Source organism: Temnothorax longispinosus, chromosome 1 (assembly GCF_030848805.1).
Source record: "Temnothorax longispinosus isolate EJ_2023e chromosome 1, Tlon_JGU_v1, whole genome shotgun sequence".
In the NCBI taxonomy this organism is placed as follows: Eukaryota; Metazoa; Arthropoda; class Insecta; order Hymenoptera; family Formicidae; genus Temnothorax; species Temnothorax longispinosus.
In genome coordinates this window covers 13838427-13858264 of record NC_092358.1, presented here as the reverse complement: position 1 = coordinate 13858264, position 19838 = coordinate 13838427, and the positions used below count along the sequence as shown (strand labels likewise).

At 35.8% G+C, this 19838-nt stretch overlaps 2 protein-coding genes across 5 annotated transcripts in view; one reads left to right on the top strand and one right to left on the bottom strand.

The window, feature by feature from the left end:
• Positions 1-19838, bottom strand: part of LOC139809977 (odorant receptor 13a-like) — a 602938-nt gene that overhangs the window by 9215 nt on the left and 573885 nt on the right. The window lies entirely within an intron of this gene.
• Positions 12665-19743, top strand: LOC139809887 (uncharacterized). 3 transcript variants are annotated; one of them, XM_071773133.1, is made up of 5 exons: positions 12665-12713; positions 14271-14516; positions 14652-14908; positions 15617-15822; positions 19581-19743. In XM_071773133.1, exons 1-5 carry the CDS (start codon positions 12683-12685, stop codon positions 19588-19590), a joined length of 750 nt encoding a protein of 249 aa, XP_071629234.1. In that variant the 5' UTR covers positions 12665-12682; the 3' UTR covers positions 19591-19743. The 3 variants fall into 3 exon arrangements, with proteins under 3 accessions (XP_071629234.1, XP_071629253.1, XP_071629244.1); XM_071773143.1 differs by lacking the exon at positions 12665-12713 and adding an exon at positions 12745-13898; XM_071773152.1 differs by lacking the exon at positions 15617-15822.

The following is a 19838-nucleotide window of genomic DNA, read 5'->3' as shown; positions in this document are numbered from 1 at the left end:
TAAAAATTGCAAAAGTGTATATTTATTAAAAATTAATGATAGGAACAAGTATTTGATTGAAATTAAATAAAAATTCAATTTACATTTAATTTACGTATAAGAGCAAAGTAATTCTTGCGTCAATCATCGCTTAAGTCTAAATTTTTTTGATGTGGTTTACTTCTTAAACTAGTTATTAACGGATCGGATGACACGAGCATCATATGCATAACATCTTCATTTGTAAACAGACGGCTACATTTTCTACTATGATTAAGTCGATATCGTTTATAGTCCTTATTTCTTGCCTCTTGAGCTTCTTCCGAGAATGTCCCAACAGGTAATGCTGCATTTTCCGAGGCATTTTCTATAATTTCCTTACCGTGAAGAAGAATTTTATGAACGGTAATTGGCATAAAGTACCAAGAATATTTTTCAATAAATATTTCCGCTGCCTTGTACCGCTGCATAAGAACCGAATTTTTCTGAATTTATTTCTTCACCACAATTAATCGTTTGTAATATTGTGGAAAATCTTCTGATCAATTTCTCGTCAACTCCAGTTATTTCTGCTGTGATTTTTGGATCAGCAAAAAATCGTCGAGAAGTATTTCCGTCATTAGATGATCCGGAACCTTGTTTAACGATGTCTACCCTCAGTCCAAGTTTATTATAAAAAGCGTCTTTTGTATTCTTTTTTTTGTTTCTTCTTTTTTAACGCGTGTTTCTGGCGTTGTTGACCACTTATTCTTGAAAGACAAATTGTAGGCAATACGTAATATACATTCCATGAATTTGATTCGTGCGTGCAAGGGTGACATTCCTAATTTGAGTGCTTCTTTTCTTTGTTAGACCTTTTATTAATTTCTGTTAAGTTGTTTATTTGAGATGGTTTGGAACCGCAAATGAACCACGAAGATGATGAAGGCGTGTGGGTTACAGCTTGAGCTACCTTACCGTCTATCATCGTAAATATCATTTGATGATTTATTTTGAATGTGGTTCCGAACTTTTCTATTTCTGTTTCTCGTAATTGAGCAATTTCGTCATTCATACGTTGCTTTTCACTTTTTATTTTTTCAGCAGTTTTTCTTGTGTATTCAAATTGTATTGCTCTGCAATATCTCGTTGAAAAAGGTCGATCATTATTCCAAAAAATAATATTTTTATCGTAAAATGAAGTAAGACGTAAGGGCACCATCTGTGACTAGTTAGTGCCAATTGTTATAAAAGACTTTTGCAGCAACAATGCACTCGAAACAACAATTATCCGTTGCGTTCCTTTCTCCTTTCAAGACATGAAAAGCTTTTCCATCTCCTATCAAGAATTAGTCACAGATGATGCCCTTATACGTCTTACTTCATTTTACGATAAAAATATTATTATTTGGAATAATGATCGACCTTTTTCAACGAGATATTGCAGAGCAATACAATTTGAATACACAAGAAAAACTGCTGAAAAAATAAAAAGTGAAAAGCAACGTATGGATGACGAAATTGCTCAATTACGAGAAACAGAAATAGAAAAGTTCGGAACCACATTCAAAATAAATCATCAAATGATATTTACGATGATAGACGGTAAGGTAGCTCAAGCTGTAACCCACACGCCTTCATCATCTTCGTGGTTCATTTGCGGTTCCAAACCATCTCAAATAAACAACTTAACAGAAATTAATAAAAGGTCTAACAAAGAAAAGAAGCACTCAAATTAGGAATGTCACCCTTGCACGCACGAATCAAATTCATGGAATGTATATTACATATTGCCTACAATTTGTCTTTCAAGAATAAGTGGTCAACAACGCCAGAAACACGCGTTAAAAAAGAAGAAACAAAAAAAAGAATACAAAAGACGCTTTTTATAATAAACTTGGACTGAGGGTAGACATCGTTAAACAAGGTTCCGGATCATCTAATGACGGAAATACTTCTCGACGATTTTTTTGCTGATCCAAAAATCACAGCAGAAATAACTGGAGTTGACGAGAAATTGATCAGAAGATTTTCCACAATATTACAAACGATTAATTGTGGTGAAGAAATAAATTCAGAAAAATTCGGTTCTTATGCGTACAAGGCAGCGGAAATATTTATTGAAAAATATTCTTGGTACTTTATGCCAATTACCGTTCATAAAATTCTTCTTCACGGTAAGGAAATTATAGAAAATGCCTCGGAAAATGCAGCATTACCTGTTGGGACATTCTCGGAAGAAGCTCAAGAGGCAAGAAATAAGGACTATAAACGATATCGACTTAATCATAGTAGAAAATGTAGCCGTCTGTTTACAAATGAAGATGTTATGCATATGATGCTCGTGTCATCCGATCCGTTAATAACTAGTTTAAGAAGTAAACCACATCAAAAAAATTTAGACTTAAGCGATGATTGACGCAAGAATTACTTTGCTCTTATACGTAAATTAAATGTAAATTGAATTTTTATTTAATTTCAATCAAATACTTGTTCCTATCATTAATTTTTAATAAATATACACTTTTGCAATTTTTATAAGTCAACATTGAAAGGTTCTATGATCATTCATTGCATATTTTACAAGTAACATAATTTTTTCCGCGATTCGCGCAAACGGTTCCACTGTGCGCCGCGGCCGCAGCATATCCCCTCTAACTGGCTAGTTCGGACACGAACCATTAGCACGGACGCAAACCATGTGCGGTTACCGAGCGAAACGACGTAGTTGATACGCACTTTCTCAGGCGGCGCGTCGGAAAATGTGACACAGAAAAATTGACGAAAAATGCCGGGATGGCCTCTCTCAGGTTTCTCTCTGGCTATACTATGGGCGAGAAGGCTGAAGAAATTTTAACTTAAGTTATGCCGACCATGGCTTCCAACACAACGTTTGATGCGGTTAAGAAAAAATTTTATGATTATTTCTCTCCAAAAAGAAATATTGTGTTCAAGAGATATAAATTCAATTTTCGTATACAGTTGGAAGGCAAGCCTGCAGACGTATTCATCACGGCATTATACTCTCTAGCAGAAACGTGTGAGTATGGCCCATTAAAGGAAGAGCTTATACGAGATCGTATTGTGATCGGTATTCGGGATGTACGTACATCAGAACGGTTGCAGTTAACCTCAAATTTGACGGTGGAGAAAGCAATAGAAATGGTACGCTAGGCAGAAATTCAGGCAAAAGAAAGTAAAGCCATCAGGCAAGAAACTGTAAATACAAATACGGTGAATAAAATTTCTCAGAAGAAAAAGATGACTTTTCAATCACGAGATGGTAAATCTGCGCACAACGAGGAACAGAAGTGCACGAGATGCGGCCTAGCAAGACATGCGGATTTCAAGAAATGTCCAGCACTCAAATCAAGATGCAGAAATTGCGACAAACTAGGCTACTGGGATAAGAAATGTTGTTCCAAGAAGGTCCATCGCGTCGAGGAAGAAGAAGATGCTGTTAGTCATGACAATAGTCCTGCCTTTCTGGGTAAAGTTAACGATAGTTCAACAGATAGAGACTTTAAGGTTAAAATGAAAATTTCTGAATTAGAAATAAAGTTAGATTTTGTTATTGATACAGGCGCGGACATAACTTGTATTGCGAATAATTGTATTCCGGAACGTTTTTATAACAAAATTGTTAAATCTTCAAAAAGTATTTTAGGACCAAATGGCAAAAGTCTATCAGTAACAGGTTACGTTGATGTAACTTTATGGGACCAACGTTGCAAGGCCAAGGCTTTTTTTTTTAACGTGTGGAAATCTTCTACCACTGTGGCGGTCGGGGAGAGCCGCTACCCGGCAACCAGTCACGCACCCAGTGGCCCCCCGTTTGACAAGGGGGAAGACCCCCTCACCCTCCGGGGAGAGGAGTGAGGGGAGTGCCGGATTCCATGCATGTACATCGCCCACGATACTACATGCAAGGCCTACCGGCTAAAACCACACGGTCGTCCCTCTCGGCACATCGAGAGGGGGCCCCGGGAAACGCAATGATACCATCCGGGACTTGCAAGGCCAAGGCTAGGGTTTACGTTATTCAAGGATTGAAGCATGTTAGGCAAACCCGAAATTAAGAAGTTCGGATTGATAAGCAAAATGAATGCAATAAAACTAGAGGAACTTTCAAAAGAGGTATGTTTAAAATTTTCAGAATTATTTAAAGGTATTGGGCAATTTAAAAAAGAATTGAGAATTTATTTGAAAGAAGGAGCAATTCCCTTTTCCCAATCAATTCCTCGAACTATAGCTATTTCTTTGCAACCCAAGTTAAAAAAAGAATTAGATAGACTCGTTGAAAAAAGCATAATAAAACCGGTAGATTTTCCTACCGATTGGTGTAGTCCTATTGTAGTTGTCCCAAAGAAAAATAACGATAGTATTCGTCTTTGCTGTGACTATTCTAAATTAAATAACAATGTAAAAAGGGCTAATTTTCCAATTCTTAAAGTCGATATTATGTTAGCTAACTTAAAAGGATCAAAAATATTTACTAAATTAGATGCACAAGCAGGCTTTCATTTAAGCTTCACGAAGATAGCCAAGCTCTTACTACTTTTATTACGCCTTTTGGAAGGTTTATGTTCACTAGATTGCCTTTTGGTATAAATTGTGCACCAGAATACCTTTCACAAATGTTTATAGAATTGCTAAGAGATATTTCCAATGTGATAGTGCATATAGATGATGCTCTAATTCATGCTGAAACTAAACAAAAACATGATAAAACATTGAATAAAGTCCTCGATAGATTGAAGAAGGAAGGAATTACTTTAAATAAAAATAAATGTATTTTTGAGCAAAAAGAAATAGAATTTCTGGGACATAAAATTTCTGAAAGGGGAATTGAGATTTTACCAGACAGAGTATCAGCCATTATAAAATTTCCTGCTCCAACAGATAAAGGTTCATTATTGCTTTTTCTGGGTATGGTCAATTATGTAAGTAAGTTTGTACCTAACAAATCTTCAGTGTTAGAACCTCTAAACAGTTTATTAAAAGACAATGTTCATTTCGTGTGGCTTCAACCACAACAGCTAGCATTCAAAAGAATAAAAGAACTTCTGCAAGCTCCTATTTTAGCCCATTTTGATCATAATAAGAAAATTGTTGTACAGGCTGACACTTCTAGTTACGGGTTAGGAGGTGCTCTCATTCAAGAAGATGAGATGGGCAACAGAAGAATAGTTGTATATGCTTCTAGGACTCTTTCTTCGGCGGAAACAAAATACAGTCAAATAGAGAAGGAAGCCTTAAGGCTCCCACAGACAGGACGCGTCAAGCGTCAAGCAGCGAGCAGTAACCAATCAACGAGACGATATTTTCTACGCCACTGCTGATATCACCTCACTGATTGGGTTCAATTGGGTTGCTGCTCGCTGCTTGACGCTTGACGCGTCCTGTCTGTAGGAGCCTTTAGCGTTGGCCTACGCAACATAACATTTTAAAGAATATATTATAGGTATAGATGTAATCCTCGAAACAGATCATAGACTATTACTTCAAATATTGCAAAGTAAGCTTTTAGATGAACTAACACTGCGTCTTCAGAGAATAAGACTGATACTTATGCGATATAATTATTCTGTTATATTTGTACCTGGCAAGCACTTAGTCCTGGCAAATTGTTTATTTAGAAGCCTAGTAGACGATGTTGGAAAAAGTAAGGATAATCTACCCGAGGAAATTGACTGCTATGTTAAATTAACCATTGCCAATTTACCTGCCACTAAGACTCTCTTAGATAAAATACGCGAAGAGCAAGAATCTGACTTTATTTGCAAGACTCTTACAGATTATTGTTTGAAGTCATGGCCTCAAAAGAATAAATTACTAGATGGTTTATTACCATATTACTAGTTAAGAGATAACTTTTCCTATGTGGATCACCTTTTGCTTTATAATTCTAGAATAGTTATTCCTCTTTCGTTACAAGCAGAGATGCACTCTAAAATACATCAAGGTCACTTTGGCATAAATAAATGTAGAGATAGAGCGAAACAATCAATATGGTGGCTGGGTTTAAGCTCACAACTGAAGAATGTTGTAGAACTTTGTACAAAATGTATAGAAGAAAAATCGAATTTAAAAGAGCCTTTTGTTAAAGAGGATTTTCCCAGTCGACCCTGGCAAAAGATCGGTATTGACCTCTTTAAATTGAATACCTGGTATTTAGTTATGTTTGATGTTGATGCACACGATTCCGCGACCTTGTGCAGATAGCTTGCCGGGATAGTAAGGAAAGGAACACCTTGTGTATAAGTAAATGCTTTTATTATGTCGATCGTGCTTTTATTATGTCGACCAGCTTTTGTGACGAATGACGAGAAAACTGACCGGTAACGCCGCGCTCGGAAGACGCTTGGCTCTCTATGACGACACACTCGTGCAATTTCGGGACCGTTCGCTGCGCGCATGATCAGACACATACATACATGCACACACTCGTCAGGCATACTCAATACTTCCGCCGCTTGACTGCTTGTGCACACCTTTACACATGCCCATGCTTTCACGAAGACGCCTGAAATTTTCCTTTGGTAACGCTTTCGTTAGTATGTCCGCCTTTTGCATTTCTGACGGAACATATTCGACTCGAATTTCGCTCTTTTCGATCATCTCGCGAATGTGATGGTATCGAATGTCGATATGCTTGGTCCTCTCATGGAACTCGGGATTTTTCGCTAATTTTATAGCGCTTTGGTTGTCTACGTACAAGATAGTAGCGCTATCACGACATCCGATATCATCTAACAAGATTCGCAGCCATACAGCCTCTTTCGCGGCGGACGACGCGGCGACGTACTCAGACTCTGTAGTACTCAGTGTTACCATTTTCTGACGTCGAGATGACCACGTGATTGGTCTATTCGCGAGACTAAACAAGTACCCGGTCGTAGATCTGCGGGTTTCTAAGTCTCCCGCGTAATCCGAGTCCGAAAAACCGACTAACTTTGACTCGCTTCCGCCGTTTCTATACTCGATGCCTATACTTATTGTACCGACTAGATAAGCGAAAATTCTTTTCACAGCTCGCCAGTGACTTAGATCGTGCTTATTTAAAAATTTGCTAGCACTATTTACCGCGAACGCGATGTCGGGTCTCGACACAATCGCGACAAACATCAATGAACCTACAGCTTCGCGGTAGGGCACGTCTCTCACACTCTCATTCTCGTCTACCGGACACAGGGTTACATGAGGATCGGCTGGCACAGCCAGGGGCTTCGCTTCACTCATACCGAATCTCTTGAGAATACGCTTGACGTACGAGCTTTGATGGATAAACACCGACTTTCTTTCTCGATCGCGATCTATTTGCAGTCCTACGAAACAGCTCCCGTCGCTCTGCGTAATCTCGAATTCTTGACTTAATATCGTTATGATACTTTCGAGAACTTCCTTAAATTTACACGCAATAAGACCGTTGTCATGAACCAATATTGCAATATCCTGATTTTACTAAACCTTTTCTTTTAACAACCGATGCATCTGGAACTGCAATTGGTGCAATTTTAAGTCAAGGACAAATAGGGAAAGATCAACCAATAAGTTACGCTTCAAGGGTATTAAATGAAGCTGAGAAAAATTATTCTACAATTGAAAAAGAATTATTAGCAATAGTTTACGCCGTGCAACATTTTAGGCCTTATCTTTATGGTAAAAAATTTAAATTAATAACCGATCATAAACCATTAACCTGGCTTCATAAATTGAAAGATCCCACTTCACGATTAGCGAGATGGAGAATTAAATTAACTGAATATGATTATGAAATAATTTATAAACCGGGAAAAATAAATGCTAATGCTGATGCTTTATCGAGAAACCCTGTGACAAATATATTTCCAATACATCCTTCATTTGATGAAATTGAAGAGTGCCCAGAAGATGATGAAGCAAGACAAAGAAATGCTAATCCTAAACCTTTGCCAGTTTCGCCAAGAAGGGGAATGATGATGGAGGAACCAGAGCCGGTAGTTACAGGAATACAAACACGTAATGCAGAAAAATCAGAAGGAGAAAGCATACCCTTCACTAAGAAGGAATTAGAAGAACCTCCGTTTATCGAACACATAGTCCATGCAGAAATACACAATAATCCAATAAATCAAATCAATAATAATGAATCTTTAGAAATACATAATAATTCAATAGATCAGATAAATATTAACGAATCATTAGAAATTCAAAACAATCCAATAAATCAAATAAATAATAATGAATCTTTAGAAACATACAATAATTTAATAGATCAGATAAATATTAATGAATCTACACCTTTAGAATCATCAAACATTATAAATAACACTCAGAACGAAACATTTGAGATAGAAACATCCTTGGAAAACATTAACAATGATGACATGAATTCTTTAATTAGCAATAATGAAAATATAAATACTTTAAATTCACAAATAGCTATACCATCTAATCTTTTAGAAATACTAAATAATTTAACAGGGGAATATGAAAATTATGAGAATTATCAAAATAAGCCTACGCATGTAAATCATTGCGAGGACCACACGAAAATTGCAGAGGAAAGAACCAACGACGACAACTCGAAAGACGACCAGGAAGATCAAGTTACTGACGATGACGACTCCGAGGAAGAAGAAGAGGTAGAACGAAGTGAAGAAGAGCGAGACAGCGACAGTGAGGAAGATATAGACACAACATTCAACGAACTTACGAATACAGACGAGACATTAGACAGAACCGAAAAACAAATAATAACGCGAGGACAGAAACACAGTATAATAAATAGTCGTGATCAAATATTTATGAGAAGAGAAAATTATTTATATTTCCTAACTGCAAATGGTAAACCTTGTGACGAAGGATCGAAACAACTTCAAAATCAAAATTTAATACCAAAGATTAAACATAGTAAATCAGGAAACATTGAAATCATTAGAAGGGGAAATAAAATTCATTTAATTTTGGTTTGTAAAGAAGATGTTAAAGAAAAGATGAGAAGAGAAACATTAATTGAACTTACATTTAAATTACGAGAAGTAGTAAAAGAAAACTCAATTAAAATAATAAATGTTGCAAAAACAAAAGAAATAGATAATATTCAATGGGAAGAAATTTTAAATCAAATTCGAAAAACATTGCTTGGAATTTCAATCAAATTAATAATATGCCATGGGTTAGTAATAATACCGGAAATTCAAAAAAGAAAAGATATTATTGAAGAAGCTCATTCATCAAAAATCGGGGGACATAAAGGAATAACCAAAACTTATAATCGAATCAGGCAAAATTTTTATTGGGGAAACATTAAAGCTGACATTCAAAATTATATTAGTCAATGTTTGCAATGTCAAATTAAAAAATTAGAGTTAAAACTAAACAACCCATGTTAATCACTGACACACCATTTTCGTCATTCGAAAAAATATCAATGGATATAGTCGGACCATTACCTGAAACCACAAAGAGAAATTCTTATATCCTAACAATCCAAGATCATCTCACAAAATTTTCTCTAGCTATCTCTCTAAAATCAATAACTGCCGTTCAAGTAGCTGATGCGTTATTGAAATATTTTATTTGCATTTTCGGAGCACCTAAAATAATTTTGACTGATCAAGGCACAAATTTTATGAGTAATTTAATGAAAAGATTTACTAAACAATTCAAAATTAAACAATATAGAACAACTGCCTTTTATCCACAAGCAAATGGAGCTTTGGAAAGGTCACATTTAATATTAGTTGAATATTTAAAACAATATGTGAATAAATTTACAGAATGGGATGATTTACTAGAATATGCTACCTTTTCATATAATACAAGCACTCATGAATCTACTGGATATACTCCATATGAGTTGGTATTTGGAAAAACAGCCAGACAACCATCCAGTGAAATTGTTAATGACATTGGAAAAGAAAAGACATATGACGATTATTTATATCAATTAATGACAAATATTCACGATCTACAAGAATTGGCTCGAGAATGCTTAATTGCATCAAAATTAAAATCAAAATTTATTATGATAAAAAGATTAATCCACAAACCTTTCAAATAAATGATCAAGTTTTTCTTTTAAATGAACCAAAGAAAGGTAAATTAGGAGACCAATATTCCGGTCCACATATAATAACGGATATTTTACCTAATGGAAATATTAAACTCCTTTTTAAAGGAAAGTCAAAAATTGTTCATTCAAATAAAATCAGAAAAATGAAAATGTAAATAAGATTAAAGGTGTACCGCGCAACATTTTTAATCTTATAGGATAATATACTAATAAATTTCTTTCTCTTAAATTGTAATTAATACAGATGAAGATGATCCTGATGAAGATGATAATGATAATCCCAATAATCACCCTGCTTCTCAACATTCAACAAATATATGGAATCATCGGGTACGATTGCGGAACATCGAACTTCAATGTGACGACTATCTCGTTATTGGAAATAGAAGAATGTAACATCCCGTTAATGGAACCACATGTAGAAGAAACTAATATTCAACTATTACAACTTGCGAAATTTGACACAATCCATGTAATTCAATGTAAAATTTCGATTTCGAGAACAATTTATTACTGCGGAATGCACTCACATATTGCGACAGTAACTAATGCACAAGCGGAATATATTATCGATACGACGGTAGATCAATGTAAAAATATGCATAAAACCGGAACACTTATTATAAACGTTAACAATGTAATCAATGGGTTAAAAGTAAATCACACAACGTCGCGACCAATCACTTTTGCAGGATCAGTAACAACAGACGGACAATGTTTTGGAACGCAATATTCAGATCCTTATGGAACATGGCAAAATGTAGTTGTGCAAGGAATAATAACCATTAGTCTAAATTCTCATCAAGCAGTAACTAATATAGAAACAAATCAGATACATTTAAAAACAGGAACAACCTGTCAATATTCAGATGGAAATTGTTTAGATATTGAAGGAAAGTATACTTTCTGGGAAACAATACCCAATGATTACTGTAAATTCAACCATTATGATGTATTATATGAAGGAAAAGCAAATAAGATGGTTAGTAATGTAGATAAAAATTTGCAAATAATTTATTCCTTGTCAACTAAAGACGTAACTTTTGCGTTAACACAAATGGGGGAAGAGCTTCTTTGTGGATATACGTTAATTAAAACAGAACATCCAAAACTTGTAATTTTAGAAATTAAAAAAGGAGAATCTTTTGCGCATAAGCGCCATATATCAGTAGAAAATTTAGATATTTTTGCTTATGTAAACTCGAAATTTATTTATGTAGAAAGACACATACGCACACAAATGAACCGTTTATGCACAGATGTATTAACACAACGCTGCAACTTGGAACGACAAGTAATGAAGAATGCACTGAGCTTAGCGATCCATGCTCCAGATGATTTTGCGTATCAAATTATGAAAGGACCCGGATATATGGCAGTGATCTCAGGAGAAGTTGTACATATAATTAAATGCACTCCGGTGGACGTTAAGTATCGACAAACGCAGGAATGTTATCAACAATTACCGGTATTTAAAGGAAATGAAACATATTTCTTAGCGCCAAGGACTCACATCTTGTTTAAAACAGGAACACAGAATACATGCAGCCGAATAATTCCAACAATGTATCTTTTAAATGACGGATGGTATCGAATAACACCAATTTTGGAATACAGCAAATCACCAGCAATAATAAAACCGAACAGTAAACCTACGTGGCAATATAATGATCCTGGACCATTGGCAGCAAGCGGTATTTATACTAATAGCGAACTTGAAAATTTAAGGGATCAAATAATGTTCCCAGCGGAAAGGAATGGAATCTTAAACACAATGGCGCGCGGTGTAAAAGGAGAACCAGTATTAACACAAGGAATATCACTCTCTCACCTTCTGGATGAAAATTCATTGGAAAAAATAACGGAAAACACCTGGAAGAAAATTTGGGGAACGTTTCTATCCATCGACAATGCAAGTGCAAGAGTAATTGGATTATACTTCTGCATAAGAACAACTAAATTAATAGTGGATACCATCATACATGGCTATGCACTTCATACTATTTATGGATGGTCAATATATTTAATTGGAGCGCTATGGGACTCAGTGACGAATTTGCTGTTACATTTAGCAAGAGGAACAACACGGAAAGGAAAAGATCAGACATTCTCAGAACAAGAGTCATCAGAAACAATTAAAACACAAGCAACATTAACACAAGTAATAACAGAAAATGAAAACTCAGAAACAAATACATTACATTCACAACAACATACAAGTAATATTATTTGCTCTGCTCCTGAGATTGAAATAAAAGAAAAAACAGTTATCCACAATGAAACTCAAAACCTATATCCGCGATTATAAAAAAATAATAATAAACTCTAAATTCTTTAAGAAATCAACATGTTAAATATGGCGCTCAGATATGAACACTATAGAGAGCGGTTGGATCGCTCCCTACAACGACTGCTGCGCCAGCTTCGTGCGTGAACGTGCGCGACATTCTTTTTTTTTCCTTCAGGAGACATCTGAGTACACGGATCGCGCGACAGAACATACATTGCTGCCGAAAGCTTCTAGTTTGTTTGATTGTGATATAAAATAAATTACGAAAGTATTTTAAGAAGGTGTTGTTGCTTCCTTTTAAATACAATCCTCAAAAGGTTATGGAGACCCAGCAAGCTTCCACGGTGCAGGACGTGGCTGCAGGAGTTGAGGCCATGGAAATATCGAAAGCCGATAAAAAGGCGGGTAAGTGGAAAACTGTCTTGAAAGTGTTATACGCGAGTGAACGGTCGAAAGAAGTGCGTTAATTCGGGAGTGCGTGTTTAACAAATTTAGAAAGAAGAGCGAACGTAAAATATCTCACGCGAAAGCTTCTAGTTTGCACGCGACAGTTTTCCCTAAAAACAACACCGATAGTTTTTCGAAAGTGTAAAATCAGCGGTAATCGAAAGATTGAAATCGGAAGTGAAACGCGGTTAAATTGTTGCAACAGTGAACGAAAGAAGCGTTAAAAGTGATTGCACGAAATATAAAATCACGGTAAAAGAAAACGAAATATCGAAAGCATAGAGATTGAAAATGGCGTCGGAAGAATAAAATCACGCGTTGGAAAGAAAGAAAGTCAAAAGAACAATGGTCTCTTCTCGGGAAAACAAACGCTGGCCGGGACAGGCTTGAGCGGGCGCGCGCTCGAGGTACTAGGCCGCGCGCGAGAGAGAGAGAGAGAGAGAGAGAGAGAGAGAGAGAGAGAGAGAGAGAAAGAGAGAGACAGAACGAAAACAAACGCACGAGGCAGAGCCGTAGCCTGCAGCCGCATACATGTATATGTGTATATATATATGTACGCGAAACATCGATCAGGTCGATGCGAGGAGCCGAGCGCCGCAAGTGTGCGAAGGAAGGGGAACTCGTGAACGCGTGTGTGTGTATGTGTGCGGTTGGTAGTGGACGCGGCCGTATGGCAATAATGCTACACACGTATATGGACGCATATGCGTGTGCACATGTATATGTATATGTACATGTGTATATATATGGATGAGAAAGAGCGTACGTATGCGCGCGCGCGTATGTACGTACATGTATACATACTTATTTAATAAATTTGAATTCAAATAAATAACGAAAAATTGAAAGTTTAATTTTGAACGGAAAGCTAAATTGGAAAGTTATATTTGAACGGAAAGAAAATTGAAAGTTTGTAATTAAACGAAAATTTGAAAGATTAGTTTGAACGGAAAGTTAAAATTGAAAGATTAATATTCGAACGGAAAGTGCAAATTGAAAGACGAATTAAATAAAAAGCAAATTGAAATAAATTTAACCAAACTAATATACACCTTGCTCATTTTAGATCGATCAACCCTGATCCTCTTCATGAAAACTCAGGAAGAGATTCTGGGATTCAGAGAGTATTTTGCAAATGAGAAGGTGACGGTGCACCTGGACAACACCAAGATTTGCTTTAGCACTGAGAGTGGTTTTAAAAAAGATATCGGTACTATTATTGTTTTTATATTTTTAAATAATTTAAAGCATGTACTCGCTAATACTTATTTAACTTGTGTTCGGTTAAGAGGGTAATTAGTTATATGAGTCTGAGAAAGTATTGTGGTTATCTTGTGTTCGGATGCCATAGTACTGACTCGTTTTTTTTTGTTCAATTGACTTGTGTTCGGTCAAGAGAATAGAAATAACAGCTGTCATAAAAACAATATTTTGACCCAATGATACTAAATATGTATCTTCTGGTGTGTCTAATTTTACAAAAATAAGCTTATAAAATTGTACAATAAATTGCAGAAAAATCCGAGGCCTCAGAAATGGAGCTAAAACTGTTGGAAGAAGAGCTGACCAAACTAAATGCAGCAGGAGAAGAATTGTATCTTCCCTACTGCATATCGAAAGAAAATCAGGAGGAAGAAAAGACCGAAAGATTGAAAGATGTGTTTTTGAAAGATCAAGAATTTGCAGGAATCGAAAGTTCAAATGAAATCGCGTTATCTAAATACGTGATGGAGTCGAAAGAAATGAAAAATGTAATGAAAGGTACCCCAAAAATTACCAGTATCGAGAAAATAAAACCTCATAAAATTTTATTTAATAGAGACTTTCTGAATAACACTCAGAAAAATGATATATTTGATATACAAAATCAGAATAATGATTTTTTAAATTCCACAGAATTCGAGGATAAACTGAAAGTAATGACCGAAAGTTACGAGGAAAAATTGAAAGAGGCCGAAAGGAAATCGAAAGAAGAAATGGAAGAAAAACTAAAGGAAATGAATGATCTGATAAAATCCACTCGAGCAGAGTATGATGGTTTAGTAGAATATGGTAATCAAACCAAAAACTTCATGAGAGAAAAATTGGATGAGGTAAAAATGAAAGACACTCGAACGAGTTCTCTTCCAAACATGCCCGGAAGATCTACAACCGTAAGTGATTCAAATTCGAAAGTACAAAGCTTAGATAGTAATTCAGAAATTAACCATGTAAATTCTTTAATTTTGAATGAAATTGATAAACGATTTAAAGAACGCGAAAGTATTGCGAAAGACTTCTTAGAATCTAGAAATACCAAATTGCATAGAGATTACAAATTAAATACACATACACGATTTGAATATTTCTTAGATTTCTTTAAATCTGAATTACGCTCTCTCAATCTATTACACATTATTGATGAAAGCAATGAAAACGAAAATACGAGATCGAATGTTAGCGAAAGTGTTCTAAAACAACAAAAATATGATGTTCGCGAAGGATTAATCGGACGTTTAGAAATGAATTATTACTCGAAAGTTTGCGAAATTCAGGAACCGAAAGAAATATTGGAAAAACTTAAAACACTGAAATTAAGTGAAGCAAATTTAACTACTATGAACCTGCGGGAAAAATTATATAGTATTAAATACAATCCGGGAAAGGAAAAGGCTTCAGCTTTCTGGAATCGATTTGAAGATATAGTTAGAATGTATAATAGCTTGCCGGAAGTAAAACCTTTGACCGATGATGAAGTAAGAGATTCGTTCTACAATGCAATATCGAAAGCTTTACCGGATGTTAAAAATCTGAATTTCCTAAACATGCATCAGCAGAACAAACCGCTGTCTTATGAAAGTCTTAAAAATTTTATAATACAGGAAGAGAGTGAGTCTGGAAGAACGCAAGCGTCCGGAAGTGCCATGGTGACCACGACCAAGTGTTTTAATTGCGACGAGTTTGGACATTTGGGACGTGACTGTCCAAGACAAGGGACGAACATCAAAATGTGCTATGAATGCAGACAGTTCGTGACACATAGAGCTGCTCAATGTCCAAAGAGGTTGGCAAACTCGAAAGAAAAAAGGTACGAAAATAAAAATTATAATAATAATAATCGAGGAAATCGTGGTAATCGAAGGGGTAGAGGCGGTAATAATTATCGCGGAGGTATTAAACGCTCGAACGAAAATCAAAACAATTCGAACGCGAAAAGAGGTCGATTTAACAATAAAAGGGGAAGAGGAAATCAGAATCGAAACAATCGTGGAGGAAAACAACCGAACAGTAATGATCAGCAAGATAAAATTGCCTTAAACGTTAATGGTGAGTACTCTGACCTAGATACGGATGTTATCGAAAGAACGAACGTTGTATGCGAAAAGGGAAAATTATTGGCCAGGTTTTTAGCTGACTCCGGTGCAACCGAGCATCTTACAAATTCCCGTATTATATTTAAAACCTTTGACGAAAGAACTGATAAGATTAAATGCGCAAATAACTCGAAAGAAGGAATATTAAAAACGGAGGGAGTCGGTGATATTGTGTGTAAAACGAAAGAAAACAAACTATTAAACTTAGACAGTTATATGGGCCGAAAATTTATCCGAGAATCTGATTTCCTTGCGAAAATTTGTTGATCAGGGTTTAAGCATTTATCTAGATAATCAACGCATAGATATATATGATCCCAAATCGAACGAATCATTGCTGACTGGTATATACGAAAGACCATTCTGGATCATAGAAGTCGAAGTTAATAATTCAGAACATACAAAAATTAAACCTAATAGAGTAAAAGCATACGTGATAACGCGAAGCATGGCGAAAGAAAAGGGAAATTATCTAGAAAACGAAAGTAAGAATAATGAAACGATAGAAAGTGACGAAAGGGAAGAACCTGTAAACGTGATCGTAAATTCAAACTTAAGAAACTGTTCGGACTTTGATGTCACGGTAAGAGATAGAAATATAGTACAAATTGATCAAAATACATTGGAGGAAAATCCAAATTGTAACTTAGAATTCGAAAGTGATAATAAACAAATTAACGACCAAGCCATGCTGTGGCATGCACGAATGGGTCATGCGTCTCTTGAGTATTTAAAGAAATTACAGACTAAACATCCCGAGATTAAAGGTTTGAAAGAATGTAAATTCGACGAGAGTATTAAAAATTGTGAAGTCTGTCTAATATCAAAAATTAACAAACTGCCTTTTCGAACGACACGTGCTAGAGCGCAAGAACCTTTACAAATGATTCATTCGGATGTTATGGGAAAGATAAGTCCTTTGTCTCATCCCAAAGGATATAAATACATATCTGTTTTTATTGATGACTATTCGAGACTTGGTATGGCATATGCCATGAAAACGAAAGACGAGACAGGTCACTGTTTCGAATCATTTGTGAAGAGTGCTCGAAACTTTTTGAGAAGGGACGCAAAGGTTTGTTATTTACGAACGGATCAAGGCACAGAATATACCGGTGGGTACACTGTTGAAGTGTTAACAAAACTTGGAGCCGAACATCAGTTGGCCTGTCCAGATACCCCTCAGCATAATGGTACGTCCGAAAGATTTAATCAAACTATACAACGAAAGATTCGAACGCTAATGTACGATGCGAAACTACCTGAAAACATGTGGGATTTAGCATTGAGCGCAGCAGTATATGCATATAATCGGACACCACATGTATCGAACGATATGATTTCTCCATTAGAAAAATTTAATCCAAACATTAAAGTTGATTTAAATCAGATAAAGCGCTTTGGATGCCTAGCCTATATGAAAGTGCAACGGAAGGTTGGGCCGAAATTTCGATTTATAGGTTTTAGAACGATTTTAGTGGGTTACAAAGACACAGGTTATTTATTGCTGAAACCTGAAGATGGAAAGCTGTACGAAAGTCGAGATGTTAGATTTAACGAAAGAATTGTTTTTGGAGACAAATATAAGAAGGACGAAATAAATAATTGGGACAATGTCAATGTGGAAATAAATCCAAGTAAATGGTTCTCTGAATTTGATCTCGAAAGTCAATCGAACGAAGACAAATCGAACGAGATTTTGAATGTAGAACTGGAGGGAGTTGCTAAACGGAAAAGAGGACGACCAAAAAAGGTGATTATTGAAAAGGAGAAATCTACAGCAGACAAACTTTACGCTATGATTGCAAACCTTAACGGTGATCCAGCATCCTATGCTGATGCAATGGCTACGAAAGAAAAAACTCGAATGGACTGAAGCAATCAATAAAGAGTTAAATTCAATGTATAAAAATAACGTCTGGAGTCTGGTGGACAGACCAAGAGCGAAAGACGGAAATCGAAAGCCAAACATTATTGACTCACGCTGGGTATTAAAAAGAAAGATAGAAAGTAACAATCAAGTGAGATTCAAAGCTCGGCTCGTGATCAGAGGCTTTAAAGATGAAAATGTTTATGATTTGCAAGAAACTTATGCACCTGTATCTCGATTACCTCTGATCCGAGCAGTGCTTGCAATCATTAATAAATATAACCTGGAAGTATGCCAAATGGACGTAAAAACTGCTTTTCTGAATGGCACATTGAACGATGATATATATATGGAAATTCCGGAAGGAGTTCAGTGTTCGAAAGAAACAAGATTAAATAAAGTCTGCAAATTAGAAAGAGCATTGTATGGTTTGAAAGTAAGTCCAAAACTATGGAACGAAAGATTTACGAAAGCTGCTTTAAAAATTGGTCTGAAATCCCACGAAAACGAACCATGTCTATTTACTTGGCGACAAAAAGAAAAATTTTTGATTTTGATTTTATACGTGGATGATATGCTTATATCAAGTAATGATGTAGAAAAACTCAATGAGATTAAACGAAAGCTGATGGAAGAATTCGAAATGACTGATTTAGAAGAACCGAAAGTTTTTCTAGGGCTGGAAATAACTCGAAATCGAAAAACAAAAGAAATAAAATTGACTCAAACAAAATACATTGATCAAATGCTTCGAAAGTTTAAATTTGACGGATTATATCCGAAACGAACGCCAATGATTACTAATCAGGTAGCAAATCGCGAGCGAAAGCATAGGGAAGAAAATGAACAATTGGAAGAATTTATCGAAAGTAGTAATATTGAAAATATTCCATATAGAGAAGCTATAGGAACGTTACTATATCTAGCAAACGCTAGTCGACCGGATATTAGTTATTCGGTAAATATACTAAGTAGACATCAAAACAATCCGACAGAAAACGAATGGAAAATGATCAAACAAGTCTTTTGTTATTTGAAGGGAACTCGAACGCTAGGATTGAACTATTTAGGAAGATCGAACGACTTACAAGCATATTCTGATGCAAGTTTTGCCGATTGCAAAGAATCTCGAACGACTAGTGGTTTTGTTATTAAATTGTTTGGTGACTCAATTACATGGCGAACACGAAAGCAAAAATATGTAGCACTATCTACTTGTCAGGCTGAGTACGTCTCGATGAGTGATGCTTGCCAGGAATTAATGTCACTGAACAATTCTTTGAAAGTGATACTCACTAACAATTTCTTTCCAATGAAATTGTGGTGTGACAATAAAGCGGCAGAATACAGCTCGAAAGTTAGCGGAAGCAATAAACTAAGACATATACCGGATTTGAAAGAACATTATGTTAGACAGTGTGTTGATATGGGTTTCGTGAATGTATTTTGGATAAAATCGAAAGAACAAATTGCAGACGTATTTACTAAACCCTTGGCATTTAACTTACATGCTTCTTTAACAAATTCTATTATGAATGTCGAAAGTAATGATAACTGATAAACTTTAAATTCTTTGTTTATTATAATTCTCTTATGTTGCAGGAACTACTGAGTAGTCAAGTTGGAAAGGTCCGGAAGATGTACATATATGAGCGGGAGGGAGTGTTAAATATGGCGCTCAGATATGAACACTATAGAGAGCGGTTGGATCGCTCCCTACAACGACTGCTGCGCCAGCTTCGTGCGTGAACGTGCGCGACATTCTTTTTTTTTCCTTCTGGAGACATCTGAGTACACGGATCGCGCGACAGAACATACATTGCTGCCGAAAGCTTCTAGTTTGTTTGATTGTGATATAAA